The sequence below is a fragment of the Cebus imitator genome, unplaced genomic scaffold (genome assembly GCF_001604975.1).
Source record: "Cebus imitator isolate Cc_AM_T3 unplaced genomic scaffold, Cebus_imitator-1.0 Scaffold217, whole genome shotgun sequence".
NCBI lineage: Eukaryota > Metazoa > Chordata > Mammalia > Primates > Cebidae > Cebus > Cebus imitator.
In genome coordinates, this window is record NW_016107532.1 from 1,541,856 (window position 1) to 1,564,548 (window position 22,693).

Here is a 22,693-nt window from a genome sequence, read left to right on the forward strand (position 1 = left end):
TTCTTCTTCTTCTTCTTCTTCTTCTTCTTCTTCTTCTTCTTCTTCTTCTTCTTCTTCTTCTTCTCCTTCTCCTCCTCCTCCTCCTCCTCTTCTCTTCCTCCTCCTCCTCCTCCTCCTTCTCCTTCTTCTTCTTCTTCTTCTCCTTCTTCTTCTTCTTCCTCCTCCTCCTCCTTATCCTCTTCTTCTTTCTTCTTCCTCCTTCTCTTCTTCTTCTTCCTTCTTTCTTCTCTCCTTCTCCTTCTTCTTCCTTTCTTCTTCTTCTTTTCTTGCACTTTGCCCTTCTCTCCTTTCCCTGCCTATGCTCTAGGCCCATGAGGTGTTCCTATCTTTATTCCCTAATGGATATCCTAAAGGGATGATATGAAAAATGGTTATTGACTTGAACAGTAATAAAAAACAATATTTAAATACAAAATTAAAAATATTTTTGTTTTCTGCATAAACTCCTTCCATAAACAGAGGTAAAATTTAATTAGAATGCAGAACAGAGGCCTTATGCACCACTGCAACTCAGGCTTATGCAACCTGTCTGTTCCAGAGGTCTCCATCCTGTGGCAGGAGTATCTGTAGTATTGAAAAACTCCTCAATGCCGGGCATGTGTCTGTAGTAGTCTCTGTTACAATCCATCTGCATTCTCATTCCTGCTCTCTCAGAACCAAACTCCTAAGAAGGCTACAACTCTCATAACTGGACCTTTGAGAGAATAATCTGGAGGAAGTGCTGGACAAAATGAGTAACCACAGCCTTAAGAATATGTAGGGTGGGCCGGCCGAGCATGGTGGCTCACACCTGCAATCCCAGCACTTTGGGAGGCTGAGGTGGGCAGATTACTTGAGATCAGGAATTCAAGATCAGCCTGGCCAACATGGCGAAACCCTGTCTCTACAAAAAATTAGCTAGGCATGGTGCTGGGCGCCTGTAAAACCAGCTACTCAGGAGGCTGAGGCAGAAGAATCACTTAAACCTGGGAGATGGAGGTTGTAGTGAGCCAAGATTGTGCCACTGCACTTCAGCCTGGGGAGACAGAATGAGATTCTGTCTCAAAAAAAAAGAATATGTGGGATGAATTCAAATGGATACTGAGCATTTGCTGCCCAGGGTGCAACTTCTGCCCCAAGGGCACTATCCCCCTTGGTAATGTGCAGCCTTACTCTTGCCTGGGGAAAATTGGGGCAAGGAGTGATGGGGGAAAGGATATCTACTGGGGTCTCTAGGACTGGGCAGGAAGCACAGTTCTGAAGCACAGGCTGACCTCTAGGGTATTTATGGGTAGTCCAAGTGCCCAGGATGGAAGGCTGATAGGAAGGCTGACTGAGGATGTTGGGGGCGTTGGGGGGATGCTACCCGACTACAGAAGACTTTAGTGTATAGCTATTAAATATTTAGCAGAGGCCTACTGGCTGAATGCAAAAGAGAACTTTCTCATTTCCAGATTAAAACATAAAAAGAACAGGGTTTCTTTCTTTTCTTTTCTTTTTCTTTTTTAGATGGAGTCTCACTGTGTTGCCCAGGCTGAAGTGCAGTGGCACTATCTTGGCTCACTGCAACCTCTGTCTCCTCAGTTCAAGTGATTCTCATGCCTCAGTCTCCAGAGTAGGGACTACAGGCATCTGTCACCATGCCCAGCTTATTTGTTTTGCATTTTTAGTAGAGACAGGGTCCCTCATGTTGGCCAGGCTGATCTCGAGCTCATGACCTCAGCTGAGGTCCCAAAGTGTTGGGATTACAGGTGTGAGCTACCATGCCCAGCCAAGAACAGGGTTTCTTATGCCAGAATTTCATTTCTTAAGGGGTGTGATGGTTAATACTGAGTGTCAACTTGATTGGATTGAAGGATGCAAAGTATTGATCCTGGATGTGTCTGTGAGGGTGCTGACAAAGGAGATTAACATTTGAATCAGTGGGTTGGGAAAGGCAAACCAACCCTTAATCTGGGTGGGCACCATCTAATCAGATGCCAGCATGGCTAGAATACAAAGCAGGCAGAAAAATGTGAAAAGACGAGACTGGCCTAACCTCCCAGCCTACATCTTTCTCCCCTGCTGGATGCTTCCTGCTTTTGTACATCGGACTTCAAGTCCTTCAGTTTTGGAACTCGGACTGGCTCTCCTTGCTACTCAGCTTGCAGACGGCCTATTGTGGGACCTGTGATCATGTGAGTTAATACTTCTTAATAAACTTCTATCTATCTATCTATCTATCTATCTATCCATCCATCCCTCCCTCCCTTCCTCCCTCCCTCCCACTAGTTCTGTCTCTCTAGAGAACCCTCTCCAGGGTTCTCCAGAACACAGAGGCTTTCTCACAGTTCTTGCCCAGAAGACTATGCTACCACAGCTCCATGAACAAGCACCATGACGGTATGCTAAATACTCACCACAGATTGGCAGAGTTTTTAACAGCATTGAGTGTTCTTTTTCTGTTAGCTCGATCCCCATGTTGCTCAGCACATGTTTTAAGTTATTAGCGTCAACCTTTTCTCCTTTGAATAGATGGGAATTGTTTCAGAAGAAAATATTAAGAGATTTAATTATTCCAAGTTATAAAAAATGTAATCCAGTACAGCACTATTTCTAATGGCACAATGAGGTATACATATATGAGTTGACTTCACCTTACATAGAGTTATTTTGAGATTCAGTACCTGAAAGCATTCTTTAATCTATAAGCAGATAACACTTCTGATCTGGGTATGGGTCAGGATAACATGGAGCAACAGGGGGGTGGCTCAGGGACTTATGATGTGCTATGGCTTAAATGTTTGTGTCCCTTCCAAAATTCATGTTGAAACTTAACCTCAAATGCAATAGTATTAAGAGGTAGGGCCTTTAGGAAGTGGTTAGGTTGTAGGGGTTCCTCCCTTGTGAATTGGATTAAGGCCCTTAGAAGAGATGTCTCATATAGCAATCAGTCCCTTTTTTTTTTTTTTTTTTTTTGTCTGTCTGCCCTTTCTCATGTGAGGACACAGTGTTTAAAGCACCATCTTGAAGCACAGAGAGACCCTCACTAGACATCAAATGTGCCTTAATCTATCTTGGACTTCTCAGCCTCTAGAACTTTGAGAAAGAAATTTCTATCATTTTTGAATCACCCAGTTTGTGATATTTTTTTTATAGCAGCATGCATGGATTAAGGCAGATGGTATATAGAATCTATGTAATTCTACCTGCAAGTAATATTTCTGTTTCTACTTCATGGGCTGAATTATGGGACTAATTGTTCATAGTGATCACATTTCCTGATGTGAAAACTTCACACTGAGATTCACTGTGTTCACTGATATTTTTGTTCTTTAAACACTAGTGAAATGAACATACTATTGGCCTACACATCAGACAACTTAATACCTCTTTTTAAGAGTACTTACAGTTTTCCTAAATCTTTAATATTCCAAAATGTTGTCAACAAGACAAAATTATCAATAAGTGGTAAAAGAGCAGAATGAACTTATCAATGATTTCTGGAGGGGGTGAACTACTGCTTTAAAAGGTAGTTATCTACAAAGCATCAATATCTCAATTTTATTATGTCTTATATAAATTCCCACTCACCTGTAAAAGCTTTTGCTACATCCATCAAGACATCTAGGTCAAACTTTTCCTTTTCTGTAAGAAAACTCAGCATTTAGATTGAGAGTTGAAGCTACTGAGACTTAAAAAATTATATAAAATCCTTAAATTGAAATTTAGTGAACAGAATTACAGTGATTTTTTAGAATCATTATTCTAGAATTTTTTTTTTTCAATCCAAAGGAGCATCTACTAAAGGGAAAAAGATTCAAGCTTTAAGTATATATTCATTCAACTTAATTGAATACTTACTTTTATTTCATTAACTGTTAGCTGTTAGAAATATTTGGAGTATTATGGTGAGTGATGTTGTGTTTGATTGAAGTTAGCCCTATCCTACAGATCAGTCCTCCTCCTTTCAGACCTAGTTCTCTTGCATTGAGTACAAGGCTGAGATGTGTTAGAGCAAGAGTTCTCAAAGTGTGGTCCATGGACCTCTATATTCACCCAATATCCTTTGCCATTTTCACTGTGTTGACATTTGTGCTGATGGTGCAAAAGCAATGTTGGACAAAACCGCTGGCATCTTTACATGAATGAAGGCAGTGACAACTAAGTGTACTAGCAGTCATTGTGTTCTTCACTGCACATACTTGTAGTAAGATGTAAATTTCACTTAAGGATGTCCTTGGTAAAGCAGCAAAAGTTATTAATTTTTATTAAATAGTAACCCTTGAGTGCATGAAACACTTTTACTGAACTACAACAATTTATTGAGAAAAAGAACTTGTATAATTGTTTGAGTTGCAAGAAAACTAGCTGCATTTTCATGGGATACCATTTTCACTGGAGAAAATGACTAATGGGCAAAATACAGTTTTTCAGAGTTGGATATCTGCCAGACACCTTCTTGAAAATGATCAAAGTAATCCTGTCATTTTAAGGAAAAACCCCAACAACAGATGTTTTAATGGTTGAGTTCAAGATTTAAAACAACAATTTGAATTTTGGAAACCTTATTGTGACTTGATAGTTTCCCAACATGCAAATATTATTTTAATAGGATTGATGGCGATATTAATAAATGTAGTTTCAAACAAGCCAGCATAATAACCAGCTAACACAATGACAGAATCAAATCCACACATCAGTAATAATCCTGAATGTAAATGGGCTAAATGGCCCACTTAAGAGGCATAGAGTGGCAAGCTGGATAAAAAAGCGAGACCCAATAGTATGCTATCCTCCAGAGACCTATATCAAATTTAATGATACCCACAGGCTCAAAACAAAGAGATGGAGAAAAATCTACCAAGCAAATGGAAATCAGGAAAATGTAGGGGTTGCAATTCTAATTTCAGATAAAATGGACTTTAAATCAACAAAGATCAAAAAAGAAGGGCATTACATAACAGTCAAGGGTTTAATTCAACAAGAAGATGTAACTATTCTAAATATATATGCACCCAACACAGGAGTGCCCAGACTCATAAAGGAATTTCTTAGAGACCTACAAAGATATTTAGATTCCTACACAATAATAATGGGAGACTGCAACACTCCACTGACAGAATTAGATCACTGAGGCAGAAAATTATCAAAGATATTCAGGAACTGAACTCAATACTGAACCAAATTAATCTGATAGACTTCTACAGAACTCTCTACAGAAGTTCTCTACAGAACTCCCAAAACAACATAATGTACATTCTTCTCATTGCCACATGGCACATACTCTAAAATTGACCACGTAATTGGACATAAAACAATTCTCAGCAAATAAAAAAGAACTTAAATACCAAACAACAGTGTAATAAAAATGGAGGTCAAGAATAAGAAAATTGCTCAAACCATATAATTACGTGGAAACTAAATAACATGCTCCTGAATGACTTTTGGATAAATAATAAAATAAAGGCAGAAATCAGTAAGTTCTTTGAAACTAATAAGAATAAAGATACAACATACCAGAATCTCTAGAACACAGCTAAGGTAGTGTTAAGAGGAAAATTCATAGCACTAACCACCCACATCAAAAAGTTAGAAAGATCTTAAATTAACAACTTAACATTACAACTGAAAGAATTAGAGAAGCAAGAGCAAGTAGACCCCAAACCTAGCAGAAGATAAGAAATAACCAAAATCAGAGCTGTACTGAAGGAAACTGAGACTCTAAAAACCATTCAAAACATCAACAAAACCAGGAGTTTTTTTTTTTTTTTTTTGGAAAAAATTTAAAAGGCCACTGGCTAGACTAATAAAGAAGGGAAAGATGATCTAAATAAACATAATCAGAAGTGACAAAAGGGGGTGTTATCACTGACCCCAAAGAAATAAAAACAACCATCAGAAACTATAAACATGTCTATGCATACAAACTAGAAAACCTAGAAGAGATGGATAAATTCCTGAACACATATATCCTCCCAAAACTGAACCAGGAAGAAATTGATTCCCTGAACAGACAAATAATGAGCTCTGAAATTGAATCAGTAAATAGCCTACCAACCTACCAAAAAGAAGCCCAGGACCAGAGGAATTCATAGCTGAATTCTACTAGATGTACAAAGAAGAGCTGATACTATTCCTACTGAAACTATTCCAAAAAATTGAGGCTGCATCTAGTCATCCATCTTGAAAAAGAAATTGATTCTGACTCCTTGATTATTTTAGGTTAATGGTCCTTAGTCCCCATTAACCCATCTCCTAGCTTCTGAGTATCCTGGCATCTTCCCTATGGATCTCCTAATTCCTGCAGGTCACAGAAGACAGGGGCTGTGGCAGAGTCACCTGGGCCTCCCTGAGTGGAGAGCACAGAGCGGTGAAGAGTGAAACTAAGCTCAGTTTGTGGGTACAAGGAGACAAAGGCCCTGCCACATCCCTGAAGGCATATTGTTATTTTTAAAGGGAATTAATATAAGTATTATTAAATATAGTTAGTTTCTAATATAATAAATATTAATAGATACCCACAAAAACAGCATGAAGAAGTTTAAAAAAACTATTGATTGATTGATTGATTTTTAACAATGGTATCTCTCTATGTTGCTTAGGCTGGTCTCAAACTCCTGGGTTCAAGAAATCCTCCTATCTCGGCCTCCTAAAGTAGGAGGATTACAGACATGAGCCACTGTGCCTAGCCACATAAAGAATTTTTGAGGCCAAAAAGTTTGAGAACCCCTAGGTTAGAGAGTACATGCAATAATAGACAATATTCAGTTTGCTTGTTGTTTCCTTAACCAACTTCAGTGCTATTTATCATTTAGCCTAGAAGATTCTGATTCCCTACGTTTCCTAGTTCTCTTGTATTTTCCCAAGACCATAGGCTCCTCTGAGGTCAGATGCCCTTGCACCCCTAACAATTCTTAGTTTCTAGTAAATACATTACCCAGCTATAGTAAAAACATTTGCCAAGTAAATACAGTAGTGTTAATACAATGCTGACATATTTTTGGCATTTAATAAATATTTGTTGAATGAATCAATAAAAGAAAAAAATGTATTCAAAAATTAGGACCTTGATCCTTGAATAATGAAGTCCTGCCTTAGTAAAAGATAATTTTTCTAGCCCTTGGGGTTCCATGCTGTTATAAACTTGAAGCCAGACCCTCATGCCAGTGAAGATTCTTGGTGGTCTGCATCCTTACTAATGTTAGTTACCAAGCTCAGTTGAAGAAAGAAGAGACTCCTCTCCTCTTTCTCTTCAGAGTCTTTTCAACACAGTCCTAATACTATCACAGTTATTATTATTATTTTTTATAAAAAAGATTGGTTAAGCTGAAAATGGTGAGTTCCCAAAGTGTGACAGGGGAAAAAGTCTGCCTCAAAACACACATCCCCTCTGGGGAACCTGAAAATCCAGATCACAGGAGAAGGACTTAACCTTACCTAGAGCTGAAATGGATTTAGGGAGCCAAGTAGAATATAAAAATAGAACAAGCAGTGGGAAGAATCCTGTAGGCACTTCTAGTCCCCAGCTTGAGCCCAAGGAAGCCATTACTGGCCTTATCTCACAGGGGTTCTTGGGGAGGGCAGCCAGTGGAATTGGGGAGGGGCCACAGGGTGAAGGAAACTCCTAGTTGAACTTTGTAATAATTTTAACTGAGCATCAATTTTTCTGAGCAGAATCCAGTGGGGAGCAAATGGAAAGTACAGATAGGAGTACAGAAAACACAGCTGATGGTCTGGGCAGGTGGGGAAGGGTGAGGTCTGAGAGCCTAATTGCTTTCTCAGTGGGGAGGCTTATAGCCTGGGGCAAGATCTCAGCCCTGCTGCCACTGAGATCTCAAAGTTTGGAAAACATATTTGAGGGAATAATTGAGGAAAACTTCCGTGGCCTTGTTAGAGATCCAGACATTCAAATACAAGAAGTTCACCTAGGAAATTTATTGCAAAATGGTCATCACCTAGGCACACAGTCATCAGGTAATCCAAAGTTAAGATGAAGGAAAGAATCTTAAGAGCTGTGAGGCAAAAGTACCAGGTAACCTATAAAGGAAAACCTATGAGATTAACAGTATATTTCTCAGCAGAAACCCTATGAGCTAGAAGGAACTGGGGCCCTATCTTTAGCCTCCCTAAACTAAACAATTATCAGTCAAGAATTTTATATACAGCAAAACTAATTTCCATAAATAAAGGAAAGATACAGTCTTCTTCAGACAAATGCTTTGAGAATTCACCACTACCAAGCCAGCACTACAAGAACTGCTAAAAGGAGCTCTAAATCTTGAAACAAATCTTCAAAATATACCAAAATAGAACATCCTTAAAGCATAAAGCTCACAGGACCTATAAAACAATGATACAATAAATAAATAAATAACCACACATGGTAATCAGACAACAAATAGCATGATGAATAGAATGGTATCTCACATCTCAACACCAATGTTGAATGCAAATGACCTAAATGCTCCACTTAAAAGATACAGAATGGCAGAATGGATAAGAATTCATCAACCAAGTATCTGCTGCCTTCAGGAGACTCACCACATAAGGACTCATATAAGATAAGAGGTGGAAAAAGATATTCCATGCAAATGGACAACAAAACTGAGCAGGAGTAGCTATTCTTACATCAGACTAAACAAACTTTAAATCAATAGCAGTTAAAAAAGACAAAGAGGGGTATTATATAATGATAAAAGGACTTGTCTAGGAAAATATTACAATCCTAAATATATATGCATCTAACACTGGAGTTTCCAAATTTATAAAACAATTACTAATAGACCTAAGAAATGAGACAGCAACACAGTAATAAAGGGGGACTTCAGTACTCCACTGACAGCACTAGATGGGTCATCAAGACAGAAAGTCAACAAAGAAACAATGGATTTGTCATGTTTATATTCTAACCAAATGGGTCATGTGATTCTAATTTGCAGGATAAGGCATATTTTGTACATAAAAAAAGTAACGATGGATTTAAACTATATCCTAGAACAAATGGATTTAACATATTTACAGAACATTCTACCCAATAACTGCAGAATATACATTCTATTCATCAGCATATGGAACATTCTCCAAGACAGAACACATGATAGGCCATAAAACAAATCTCAACAAATTTAAGAACATTAAAGTAATAGCAAGTACTCTCTGACACCCTAGTGGAATAAAATTGGAAATAAATTCCAAAAAAGGTTTGATGCAAATACATGGAAATTAAATAACCTGTTCCTGAATGATTGTTGGATAAACAATAAAATCAAGATGAAAATTTAAAAAGTCTTTGAACTGAATGATAATAGTGACATAACCTATCAAATCCTCTGGGATACAGAAAAGGCGATGCTAACAGGAAAGTTCATAGCCTTAAATGTCTACATCAAAAAGTCTGAAGGAGCACAAATAGAAAATCTAAGGACATATTTCAAGGAACTAGAGAAACAAGAACAAAACAAACCCAAATCAAGCATAAGAAATAACCAAGATCAGAGCAGAACTAAATGAAATTAAAACAAAAAAAAATACAAAAGAATTATGAAACAAAAAGCTGGTTCTTTGAAAAGATAAATAAAATTGATAGACCATTAGTGATATTAACCAAGAAAAGAAGAGAGAAGATCCAAATAAGCTCAATTAGAAACAAAATAGGAGCTATTACAGCTGATACCACAGAAATACAAAAGGTCATTCAAGGCTGTTATGAACACCTTTACATGAATAAACTAGAAAACCTAGAGGAGATGGTTAAATTTCTGGAAATATACAACCCTCTTAGATTAAGCCAGAAAGAAATAGAAACTCTAAACAGACCAGCAACAAGCAGCAAAATTGAAATGGTGCTAAAAAATTGCTAACAAAATAAAAGTCCAGAATCAGAGGGATTCACAGCTGAATTCTATCAGAAATTCAAAGAATTGGTACCAATCTCATTAACACTATTTCACAAGATACAGAAAGAGGGATTCCTCCCTAAATCATTCTATGAAGCCAGTATCACCCTAACACCAAAACCAGGAGAAGACATAACCAAAAAAGAAAACTATAGACCAATATCCCTGTTGAACATGGATGCAAAAGTCTTTAACAAAATACTACACTAGCTAACTGAATCCAACAACATATCAAAAAGATAATCCATCATGATCAGGTGAATTTCATATCAGGGATGCAGGGATGATTTAACACATGCAAGTCAATAAATGCTATACACCACATAAACAGAATTAAAAACAAAAATCACATTCTCATCTCAATAGATGCAGAAAAAGCTTTTGACAAAATCCAGCATCTCTTTATGATGAAAACTCTCAGCAAAATCAGCATACAAGAAACATACCTCAATGTAATAAAAGCGATCTATGACAAACTTACAGCCAACATAATACTAAATGGGGAAAAATTGAAAGCATTCCCTCTGATAGCTGAAACAAGATAAGGATGGCTACTCTCACCTTTTCTCTTCAACATAGTATTAGAAGTCCTAGCCAGAGCAATCCGACAAGAGAAAGAAATAAAGGGCATCCAAATCGACAAAGAGGAAGTCATACTGTTGCTGTTTGCTGATGATATGATTGTCTACTTAGAAAACCATAAAGACTCCTCCAGAGAGCTTCTAAAACTGGTAAAATAATTCAGCAGTTTCCAGATACAAAATTAATGTATATAAATCAATAGCTCGCCTATACACCAACAGCGATTAAGCTGAGAATCAAACCAAGAACTCAACCTCTTTTACAATAGCTGCAAAAAACAAAAACAAAAACAACAAAAAAACTTAGGAATATACCTAACCAAGGAGGTTAAAGAACTCTACAAGGAAAACTACAAAACACTGCTAAAAGAAATGATAGAAGATACAAACAAATGGAAACACATCCCATGCTCGTGGATGGGTACATTCAATATTGTGAAAATGACCACACTGCCAAAATCAATCTGCAAATTCAATGCAATTCCTATCAAAATAACACCATCATTCTTCACAGAACTAGGAGAAACAATCCTAAACTTCATATGGAACCAAAAAAGAGTCTGCATAGCCAAAGAAAGATTAAGCAAAAATAACAAATCTGGAGACATCACATTACCTGATTTCAAACTATACTATAAGGCCATAGACACCAAAACAACATGGTACTGGTATAAAAATCGTCATGTAGACCAATGGAATAGAATAGAGAACCCAGAAATAAACCCAAATACTTGCAACCAACTGATCTTCAACAAAGCAAACAAACACATAAAGAGAGAGGTCAGGCATGGTGGTTCACGCTGTAATCCCAGCACTTTAGGAGGCCAAGGCAGGGAAATCACTTGAGGCCAGGAGTCTGGCCAACGTAGTAAAATCCCATCTTTACAAAACACCAAACCAAAACAAAAAAACAAAAAACATAAAGTGGGGAAAGGGCACCCTATTCAACAAATGGTGCTATGAAAATTGAGAAGCTACATGTAGGAGAATAAAACTGGGTCCTTATCTCTCACCTTATTCAAAAATCAACTCAAGATGGATCAAAGACTTAAATCTAAGACCTGAATCCATAAAATTCTAGAAGATGATACTGGAAAAACTCTTCTAGACATTGGCTTAGGGAAAGACTTTATGACCAAGAACCTGAAAACAAATGCAATGAAAAGAAAGATAAATAGATGAGACTTAAACTAAAAAGCTTCTGCACAGCAAGAGAAATAATAAGCAGAGCAAACAGACAACTCATAGAGTGGGAGAAAATCTTTGCAACAAAGGCCTACTATCCAGGATCTATAAGGAACTCAAATAAATCAGCAAGAAAAAAACCCCAAATAATCCCATCAACAAGTGGTCAAAGGACATGAATACTTAATTTTCAAAAGAAGATATACAAATGGCCAACAAATATATGAAAAAATGCTGAGCATCACTAATGATCAGGGAAATGCAAATGAAAACCTCAATGTGATACCACCTTACTCATGTGAGAATGGCCAAAATAAAAAAATAAAAAAATAATAGATGTTGGTGTGGATGTGGTAAAAAGGGAACACTTTTACACTGCTGGTGGGAATGAAAACTAGTATAACCACTATGGAAAACAGTATGGAGACTCCTTAAAGAACTAAAAGTAGACCTACCATTTGATCTAGTAATCCCACTACTGGGTATCTACCCAGAGGAAAAGAAATCATTATATGAAAAAGATACATGAACATGCATGTTTATAGCAGCACCATTTACAATTGCAAAAATGTGGAACCAGCCTAAATGCCCATCAACCAACAAGTGGATAAAGACAATCTGGCATATATATACCATGGAATACTACTCAGCCATAAAAAGGATGAAATAATGGCATTCACAGCAACCTGGATTGAGCTGGAGACCATTATTCTAAGTGAAGTAACTCAGGAATGGAAAATCAAACATTGTATGTTCTCATTTATAAGTGGGAGCCAACCTATGAGGATGCAAAGGCATAAGAACGATATATTGGACTCTGCGGACTCAGGGAGAAGGTTAGAAAGGGGGTGAGGGATAAGACTACACATTGAGTACAGTGTACATTGCTCGGGTAATAGGTGCACCAAAATCTCAGAAATCACCACTAAAGAACTTATCCACGTAACCAAATACCACCTGTTCCCCCAAAACTATTGAAATAATAAAAATTTATATATATATAAATATTGAAAAAAGGAGATTGGTTTATATCCTGATGGATATATCTTTTCATCATCTCTTCCTACCCTTTTTCTTTCCTCTTACCCTCCCCTCATCTCTGTTATCTCTTTCTTCCTTATCCTACTCTTTTATCCTATTCTTTACCTCTCAAATATTCCTTTATTTTATCTTTCCATTCTTTTGGTATTCTTGTCCTCACAGAGACACTCTGAGACACTGTTTTAACCCTGGTGATGATTCTCATGGTTTGATATACCTGATTTAAAGATGAATAACACTAATAATAAGGGAATGCATTTTCAATTATCTGATACTGAGTGTCCTGTAAGCACCTCAATTCAACTATATTCCAAATATTTTTCTTCTCTTCATTCTTCTCTCTCTGCTATCCTTCTCCCTGTTTTTAAAAACTGTTTTTTGGCATTCATGTAAGTGATAAACTTCTGGTTCACAGTTTAATATCTCCCTCCCTTTTACTCACATCAAATCAGTCTTCCCTATATGTGTGTGGTTCCCAGGTAAGGCCCTTTTCACCTGTACCTTATTAACAGTCTCTTAAATTGTAACTCTGTCCCCAGGTTTTCTCTCTCCAACATGTCCTTACTCTTTGCTTTCGCAGTGGACTACTCATTATCTACAGGATAAAGGTGTCTTAAATGCTCACCAGTCACTGGCAGGTGAGTCTTCAGGTCCTTGATTTCTTTTTCTTCAAGTCTGAACCCAGTGTTTTGTAGAACACTCTGTAAGTCATTGACATTAACCTGACCTCCTTAATAGAAAGAAGAAAAAGTAGATAAGGATGTCATAAAATGAAAAATGCACACTCTCAACCCCTACTCAGAAATGAAAAGAAGAAAGAAGCTATTTACAGTATCATGTGGGAGTCAGGAACAGAATATGCTTCCAAAATTAAACTTCTTGGAGGTTTATATTGGGGAGAAGTAAAGACTTTGGCATTTCTGATGAATTAGACAGAGATGACAACCAAATCATGTTATTCTGTCAAAAAGCAAGATTTGAAACTTGCTACAGTAATAATAAATTATCTCCCAAATGTAATTGTACATAAAGGAAGACTACAGTTAATAGGGAAAATTTACTGAAAACTATTGGTGTAGTTTTGATCGGATCACTCTGAAATATGGGGATTTAAAAAGAATCAAAATGTATTTTGGATAAATTAAATGTAAATAGTGAAATCACAGAAAAATGATGAGAACTAAGTATATGTGACTCTTCACGTAAAGGATTTGAAAGTTAATCACAGAAGAAATGACTGGTAAAACTAAATACATAAAAATGAAAAATGGTGATATACCAAAATACAACATAATAGATAAAAAGTAGATTTGTAGTTGCCTAGGTCTGAGAGAGTTGGGGAGCATAAGTAGTGACTACTAATGGGTGTTGAGTTTCTTTTTGCAGTGCTGAAATATCCTAAAACTGATTGTGGTGATACCACACAACTCTGTTAGTATACCAAAACCCACTGAATTATACACTTTAAGTGGGTGAATTGTATGGTATATGAACTATATCTCAATAAAGCTGTTGTAAAAATACAATAAAATTAAATGCAGATAACCAATATTTACAATAGATATGACAATGTGCTAATATTTAATCTATAAAGAGTTCATTCAAATTAATAAAAACAATGTATGGATTCTAATAGATTAAAAGATATAATGATATAAAAACATTTTCTCTTTTGAAAACACTTTTTAATTTATTAACTTTTTTTTTTTTTTTTTTTGAGATGAAGTCTCACTCTGTCACCCAAGCTGGAGTTTAATGGTGCGATTGTGGCTCACTGCAACCTTTGCCTCTGGGTTCCGGCGATTCTGCTGCCTCAGCCTCCTGAGTAGCTGGAACTACAGGCGCATGCCATCACACATGCCACCACACCTGGCTAATTTTTGTATTTTTAGTAGAGACGGCGTTTCACCAGAGGCTGGTCTTGAACTCCTGACCCGTGATCTACCTGCCTCGGCTTCCCAAAGTGCTGGGATTAAAGGCATGAACCACCGCGCCTGGTTTAAATTTTTTCTTGCTCTGTCTTATGGTGCTGATCAAAATTTTCTATAAGTAATTTTATGTATAATTTTGTTCTCTAAGTAGATTATAAACTCTTTGAAAGTAAGAACTATTGGCTGGGTGTGGTGGCTTATGCCGGTAATCCCAGCACTTTGGAAGGCCAAGGCAGGCAGATCACCTGAGGTTGGGAGTTCTAGACCAGGCTGACCAACATGGAGAAAACTGTCTCTACTAAAAATGTAAAATGTGCCATGGTGGCACATGCCTGTAATCCCAGCTGCTTGGGAGGATGAGGCAGCAGAATCGTTTGAACCTGGGAGGTGGAGGTTGTCGTGAGCCAAGATCAAGCCATTGTACTTTACCTGGGTAACAAGAGTGAAACTCCATCTCAAAAAAAAAAAAAAAAAGTAAGAATTATCTTTTTTTTTTTTTTTTTTTGAGACGGAGTTTCGCTCTTGTTACCCAGGCTGGAGTGCAATGGCGCGATCTCGGCTCACCGCAACCTCCGCCTCCTGGGTTCAGGCAATTCTCCTGCCTCAGCCTCCTGAGTAGCTGGGATTACAGGCACGCGCCACCATGCCCAGCTAATTTTTTGTATTTTTAGTAGAGACGGGGTTTCACCGTGTTGACCAGGATGGTCTCGATCTCTTGACCTCGTGATCCACCCGCCTCGGCCTCCCAAAGTGCTGGGATTACAGGCTTGAGCCACCGCGCCCGGCCAAAGTAAGAATTATCTTCTACTTTTTGCAGCCCCTCCCCCATCACACTTCTAACACTATGCCAGTCATCAATTCCAAGCTAATATTTGATGAATGAAAAAATCCTCAAAATAAACTTTATTTTCCATTAAAGAGTAAACAACTGCTATCCTTGTGAGAATTTCATAATTTAAATATAAAACAATTGATACGGTTTGGCTGTGTCCCTACTCAAATCTCCTGTTGAATTCCCATTACTGTGGGGGGGACCTGGTGGGAAGTAACTGAATCATGGTGCCAGGTTTTTCTCATGCTGTTTTTGTGATAGTGAATAAGACTCACAAGATCTGATGGTTTTATAAGGGGCAGTTTCCCTGTACAAGCTCTCTCTCTTTGCCTGCCACCATCCATGTAAGATGTGACTTGCTCCTCCTTGCCTTCCAACATGATTGTGAAGCCTCCCAAGCCATGTGGAACTATAAGTCCACTAAGCCTCTTTCTTTTCTAAATTGCCCAGTCTCAGATATATCTTTATCAGCATCATGAAAATGGACTAATACAACAAAATAAAGCTGATTTAAAAATTGTTTTTATTTTAATATATTTTTTGAGACAGGGTCTGACTCTGCAATCCAGGCTCACTACAGCCTCAAACTCCTGGGCTCAAGTTATTCTCCTGCCTCAGCCTCCTGAGTAGCTGGAACCACAGGCATGTATCACCAATATAAAAACATTTTATTAGATTCAATTTTTTCACCCACCAAATTAACAAGAATAAAATATATGAAAATAATATACTGTGGTTAGGGCATGATGTTAATACTATGTATGGGGATGCAAATTTCTGCAGGAAGAATATGTCCAAAGAAAATGACTTTAAAGTTGGATCAAAATTTAAGTATGAAGATCAGAGACATATAAGAGAAAAACACTAAATAAATGTTCAACAAGAGAATAATGATTAAGTAAATTATAATATAACTAGATGATTTAGTCATTAAAATGATATTTACAAAGAAATTTTAAATAACATGGTGAAATTATTACACTAAAATTTTAGGATTGAATGCAGGATACATAACATTTCCAGTAAGAGTTTAATTAATAATACACATAAATGCACAGAAAAGGATCAGAGACATCTATAATAGAAAAGGTAATATTACTTGAGATTGTGGGTAATTACATTTTTTTCTGTATGCTACTGTATATTCCAGATTATTCTTAAATGTCTCAAGTAGCTAGTAGACACTTGAATATTTGTTGAATAAAATCCATAATTTTCTGTTTGTTTATGTAATTAGAAAAAAAATTAGAATAATCTCAAATGTTATTGTCTTTATCCTTTTCCTCACTCACCTCTGAAGGATTTCACACCATCCAATAATTCCTTCTTAAACACTTTTTTATCAGCTGTAGGATAAAACATGATTAATAATGTTTCCAGAGATTCATAAAAATTAAAATATATACTTATAGGAAGGGAAAGCTTAGAAATTTGTTAGAATTCAATCTCAATGAAATGAAAGATGCTTGGAAAACTTAGTGTAGTGAACTTATCCACTGGATAGAATACAAACTATTGTTAGCAGTGCCCTACCATGCTGAACTACATATAGCCTTTTCTTTCTTGTTTCCTTCTCCCTAATTTACCTTTGTCTTTTCTTTCTTCACCTTTTCTACACCTTCTGCTCTTACCTTTTTTCAATTTATACCTTAAGTCTTATATTTCTCCTAGGGGGACCAAAGAAATTGTCTTATGATAGAACTTTTAACTGAAGAGGTTCCTGTTTCCTAAACCAACATAATAATAACAGGATTTTTAGAAATGCTGGGACTGGGACTTTTAAAAATATTTTTAATTGACACAACTGTTTCAAATACTAGACTTTCTAATACAAAACATTGAAACCAACCTCTTTGATGTTTTCAGGAGGGTAAGTACTTGGGGAAACAAGCATGGTCCCTGCTCTCTCAGATTTTAGATAGTGCCATGCAGACAATGATCTTCAATAAGTGTTGAATGAATATATTTTTAGACATCAGTGAAGCAGAACACATGTAAATGCTTACCAGAAACTGGCAGAGTTTTCAGCAGCTTTTTGTGCTCCTTATTTGTGATCTCTATTCCCATGTTTTCCACAGTATTTTTCACATCCCCAGCAGGAATCTTCTCTCCTTTAAGGGAGAGAAATAGTCATAGGTGAGAATATAAAAATTATGTCATATTTTATATTATAATATTATAATTATGCATTAGTCCATTTTCATGCTGCTGATAAAGACATACCTGAGATTGGGAAGAAAAAGAGGTTTAATTGGACTTACAGTTCCACATGGCTGGGGAGGCCTCAGAATCATGGTGGGAGGCAACAGGCACTTGTTACATGGTGGTGGCAAGAGAAAATGAGGAAGAAGCAAAAGCAAAAATCCCTGATAAACCTGTCTCATCTTCTGAGACTTATTCACTGTCATGAGAATATCATGGGAAAGACTGGGCCCTATGATTCAATTACCACCCCCTGGTTCCCTCCCACAACATGTGGGAATTCTGAGAGATACAATTCAAGTTGAGGTTTGGGTAGGGATACAGCCAAACTATATCAAATTATGTACAACATTATATGTAATTATAATTAACATAATAGATGTAATTATGATTATATAACATTATAACTACATATAATATAATGCTATGTAACATACATATATACCTGTGTTTGTATGTATAACTAGTGGAAATGTTGTGTTTCCTGCATTTAATCCATACATATATACATTATATATATACACATTATATATATACACACATAATATACGTATATATGTATATATATACACATAATATATATGTATATATGTATATATATACACATAACATATATATAATATATGTATATATATACACATAATATATATGTATATATGTATATATATACACATAACATATATATAATATATGTATATGCATACATAATATATGTATATATATGTATATGCATACATAATATATGTATATATATGTATATACATACATATGTGTATAGATATGTATACACACACACACACACACACACACACACACACACACATATATATAGTCCTCAGCTGCTGGGGGAAGAGCAAAGCACAATAAAAGCTTGCTTAGCTATTTATTTATTTATTTATTTATTTTCAGACAAGTTCTCACTCTGCCATCCTGGCTGGAATGCAGTGGCACGATCATGGCTCACTGCAGCCTTGACCTCCTGGGCTTAAGCAATCCTCCCACCTCAGCCCCTCAGAGTAGCTGGGACTATAGGCATGCGACAGCATGTGGGGTTTATTTTCTGTATTTTTTTAGAGATAGGATCTTCCTATGTTGCCCAGGCTGGTCTTGAACTCCTGGGCTCAAGCAATCTGCCTGGCTCAGCCTCCCAAAGTGCTAGGGTTGCAGGCGTAAGCCACTGCACCAGCCATTGTTCAGCCATTTAGAGTTAAGGAGAGGAGTCAGAAATTTTTCTTTTAAGCTAAGTAAAATAAAATCTCTTACAATGATGAAACAATATAATAAGTAAAATAGAAACTGTACAGTTTTTCAATAATTTGGGATCTGTTTCATGGTTAATATAAATAATTTGACTACTACAAGAACACCTCTATTTTAAATTTTCTTTTTCTTCTTCTTTTAAGTCCTCCCTATCCCCTTCCCTCTTGTTTTTTTGCCTGAATTATGGGGTAAGTTAAAAATGACAATAAAATCTGACTCCCTGTAATAGATTTCACCTCAAGTGAATTTACATTTATATAATTACATTGTAAACTTGGGAAGGCAGGGATCATGTCTTTCTCCCAAAATCTAGCATAATGCCTGGCACATAGCCAACAATCAACTAAATGTAGAATGAGTTACTTAATTGCTTGAACATCAGCAAAGCAAAACACATTACTGATTGATTGAAACCTCAGATAGTTCACTCACTTGTTCATTACTGAGTGTTTACTATGTGAAGAAAACAAAATTTTTGAAGGGGTAAAACTGACATTTAAACTACTCAATATATAAAACATAATTAGGCCAGGCGCAGTGGCTCATGCCTGTAATCCCACCACTTTGGGAGGCTGAGGTGGGCAGATCACTTGAGGTCAGGAGTTTGAGACTAGCCTGGCCAACATGGTAAAACCCTGGCTCTACTAAAAATACAAAAATTAGCTGGGTGTGGTGGCATGTGCTTGTAATTCCAGCTACTCAGGAGGCTGAGGAAGGAGAATCACTTGAACCTGGGAGGCGAAGGTTACTGTGAGCAGAGGCTGGGCCACTGCACACCAGGCTGGGTGATGGCATGAGAATCTGTCTCAAAAAAATAAAAATCATAATTAACAAGCAAGACTATGACTTTTTTGGCAAATATTATTGCAACGTTTGCTAAAATTGATCATATTTTAAGACAAAAATTTAAATATCAATTAATTACTCAAAGGCACAAAGTATATCAGTTATACTCTAATTATAATTTAAAATCAACCACAGAAAGAGATTTAAGAAATCCTCTCTACTCAGAAATTATAAATAAAATACTATAAATAACTGCTGAGTTAAAGAAGTTGAAACTGAGATTACAAACTACTTAGAAATTATGAACACAACTTCTGTTTCCAACAAAACAATAGAGTAGGACATCCTACTTGCTACAAATATCTAAAATGGATTTAAAAAATGACAAAATAATTGTAGATGCATGGCTGAGTTTGTAGGTAAGAAAGAGAAATTTTTGGTTTCAGGAGATGGAGAGGGGTTTAAGAGTCAGTTTGCTATGTACTCAATTTTCTCTCTTTCTTTCTTTCTTTTTTTTTCTTAAACTTTCCTCTGGTGCTAAGATATGTACTCAATCTGATGTGGAGATAACCCTGGTGGATTATCTGACCAGATCTGGGAACAGCTTTGGTTTTAATGACCAAGCAGGAGGAGGGAGATAAGTCCTTGGGCACATGATAGGGACACAGATTTGAAACACTCCATTATTTAAACTCCATTAAAGAGGCTGAGTGTGGTGGCTCACATCTGTAATCCCAGCCCATTGGGAGGCTGAGGCAGGTGGATCACCTGAAGCCAGGAGTTCAAGACTAGCCTGGCCAACACTGTGAAAACCTGTCTCTACTAAAGAAAAAAAATTGGGTGTGGTGGTACATGCCTGTAATCTCAGCTACTTGGGCGCCTGAGGCACAAGAATCACTTGAACTAAGGAGGTAGAGGTCAAAGTGAGCTGAGATCACGCCACTGCACTCCAGCCTGGTGACACAATGAGACACTGCCTCAAATAAATAAATAAATGAAATTAAATAAAACCCACTAAAGAGAAAGAAAGGGCAAGTATAGAACCATAAGAATAAGAAATCGAGGAAAAGAACTGGCTAATGTGCGAAAGATCTAAAACAATATCTAGAAATAAAAAGTTGTTATTGGCATTTTTTTTTTGAGATGGAGTCTTGCTCTGTCACCCAGGCCGGAGCGCAGTGGTGTGATCTTGGCTCACTGCAACCTCTGCCTCCCAGGTTCAAGTGATTCTCCTGTCTTAGCCTTCTGAGTAGCTGGGATTACAGGCACCTACCACCATGCCCAGCTAATTTTTGTATTTTTAGTAGAGACAGAGTTTCACCATGTTGGTCAGGCTAGTCTTGAACTGCTGACCTCGTGATCCACCTGCCTCGGCCTCTCAAAGTGCTGGGATTATAGGCATGAGCCACGGTGCCCGGATGTGTTTTTGGCATCTTCAATAAACAGTGTGAGATGGAGTTGGGGAGACAATTAGTGAACTGGAAGAGAGATTTGAGAAATTCTAAAAATTAGGACAAAGATATAAAAAGTGGAAACTATGGAAAAAAGAAAGAGCGAATAAGGTCCATCATATACATAATGGGAGCTTCCAAAAGTAAAAGAAAAAGAGAAGAGGAAATATTTGAAACATAAAAGCTGAGAATTTTCAATAATTGAAGAAAGGCATGAATTTTTAGTTTCAGAAATCACAAGTCTTGAGCAGAAAAAATGAAAAGAAGTCTAACTTGGAGACATTATAATGAAAACTTCAAAAACAGAGATAACATAGCTCAGAGATAGTATGACTGTCTCCCAGAGATGGGCTGTTAGAACTTTGTTTCTCCTTATTTTGTGGAGAGGCTGAGAAAGAATATCTTCATTTATGTGAAGAATAGTTGCATCTTATTAGGTAAAAACAGAGTTACTATGTTGATAAATAGAAGTTCAAATATATGTCAAAGGATTGTAGCTGAGTAGCTGAAAGAGTGTTCTTCCAGCTACTTAGTTATTGTCTCTCAGCTCCAATCCTACCCTTCTATGCTTAGTTTTATGATACTGAGACTCTGTAAACTATGTTTCTGGCTCCATGTTAAATTCTGCCAACAGGAAGTGCTAGAGGGAGTCTGAAAGGCCGGAAGATGAAGTTCCTTCCTGCAGTAGTGGTTGAATCCAGTTTTCAGTTTTTCAACCTTGTGGAACCAGCTTTATTACACTCTCCTTAGGGACAGACACTAGCATCAGTTTCTAGAGTTCTAAGATAAAATGACAATCTACAAGTCTAGATTCAGCCAAACTATGATTCAAAGATGAATGTAAAATAAACATACTTGTAGACAAAGGCTGGCTTTTGTTGATATCACTAAGCAGGATGAGCCCCCAAAGGACTAGGAAGTTGAAAAGCATCAGTGAGTAAGGAAAGCTTTAAGTGTATTTACATCTTGCAGAGGATCGGCTTTAAGTTACTCTGCTCTTGCTTATTATATACTCAGTTGACAAAACCCCATTCCTGGTTAAATGCAAGTCTCTACTACTCTGTGCCTGCAGCTATTTAGCTAATTAGAGCTAAAGGAAGTATGCTGACTGCCCTCACTTTACGTTGATGATCATGAACTTCGAGTGGGTCTTTAATGTCCTGGGGCAATCATACTATACTTTGCTGGTTCCTTAATTTTCCTACTCTTCTTTGTGACTGCTTCACACCTTCTTTCCTCTTTTCAAACCAGTTTCCTCTTCTTTCTTGCACCACTACACCTGGCTAATGTTTGTATTTTTAGTAGAGATGGGGTTTCACCACATTGGCCAGGCTGGTCTCGAACTCCTGACCTCAGGTAATCTGCCTGCCTTGGCCTCCCAAAGTGCTGGGATTACAGATGTAAGCCACCGTGCCCAGACTCCCTATTACTTTTTTACTTGGTTACTCAGCTTCAGCTACCTGACCTTCTTCTTGTTCTTTGAATACACCAGGCATGCTCCTGCCTTTGGTCCTTTGTCTTTAATTAAAAAAAGAAGCCTTCTCTTGCCACCATTTTAACCACTTTA

General features: G+C 37.1%; 1 protein-coding gene and 1 long non-coding RNA gene across 2 annotated transcripts in view; one reads left to right on the plus strand and one right to left on the minus strand.

The window, feature by feature from the left end:
- The window catches only part of LOC108318290, a 32,369-nt gene extending 14,835 nt beyond the window's left edge, over positions 1–17,534 (minus strand). The window contains exons 1-5 of the mRNA XM_017549255.2: positions 17,434–17,534; positions 16,720–16,773; positions 13,290–13,394; positions 3,553–3,606; positions 2,379–2,483 (exon numbers count right to left, since the gene is read on the minus strand). Of these exons, the coding sequence (XP_017404744.2) occupies positions 2,379–2,483; positions 3,553–3,606; positions 13,290–13,394; positions 16,720–16,773; positions 17,434–17,494 (379 nt within the window). The 5' untranslated portion in view covers positions 17,495–17,534. The remainder of the gene's footprint in view (positions 1–2,378; positions 2,484–3,552; positions 3,607–13,289; positions 13,395–16,719; positions 16,774–17,433) is intronic.
- LOC108318291 lies at positions 7,687–12,606 on the plus strand. The gene is made up of 4 exons (XR_001831097.2): positions 7,687–7,717; positions 7,879–7,880; positions 8,523–8,529; positions 12,484–12,606. It is a non-coding gene; the product is annotated as an uncharacterized LOC108318291 (long non-coding RNA).
- Positions 17,535–22,693: the final 5,159 nt, after the last annotated feature.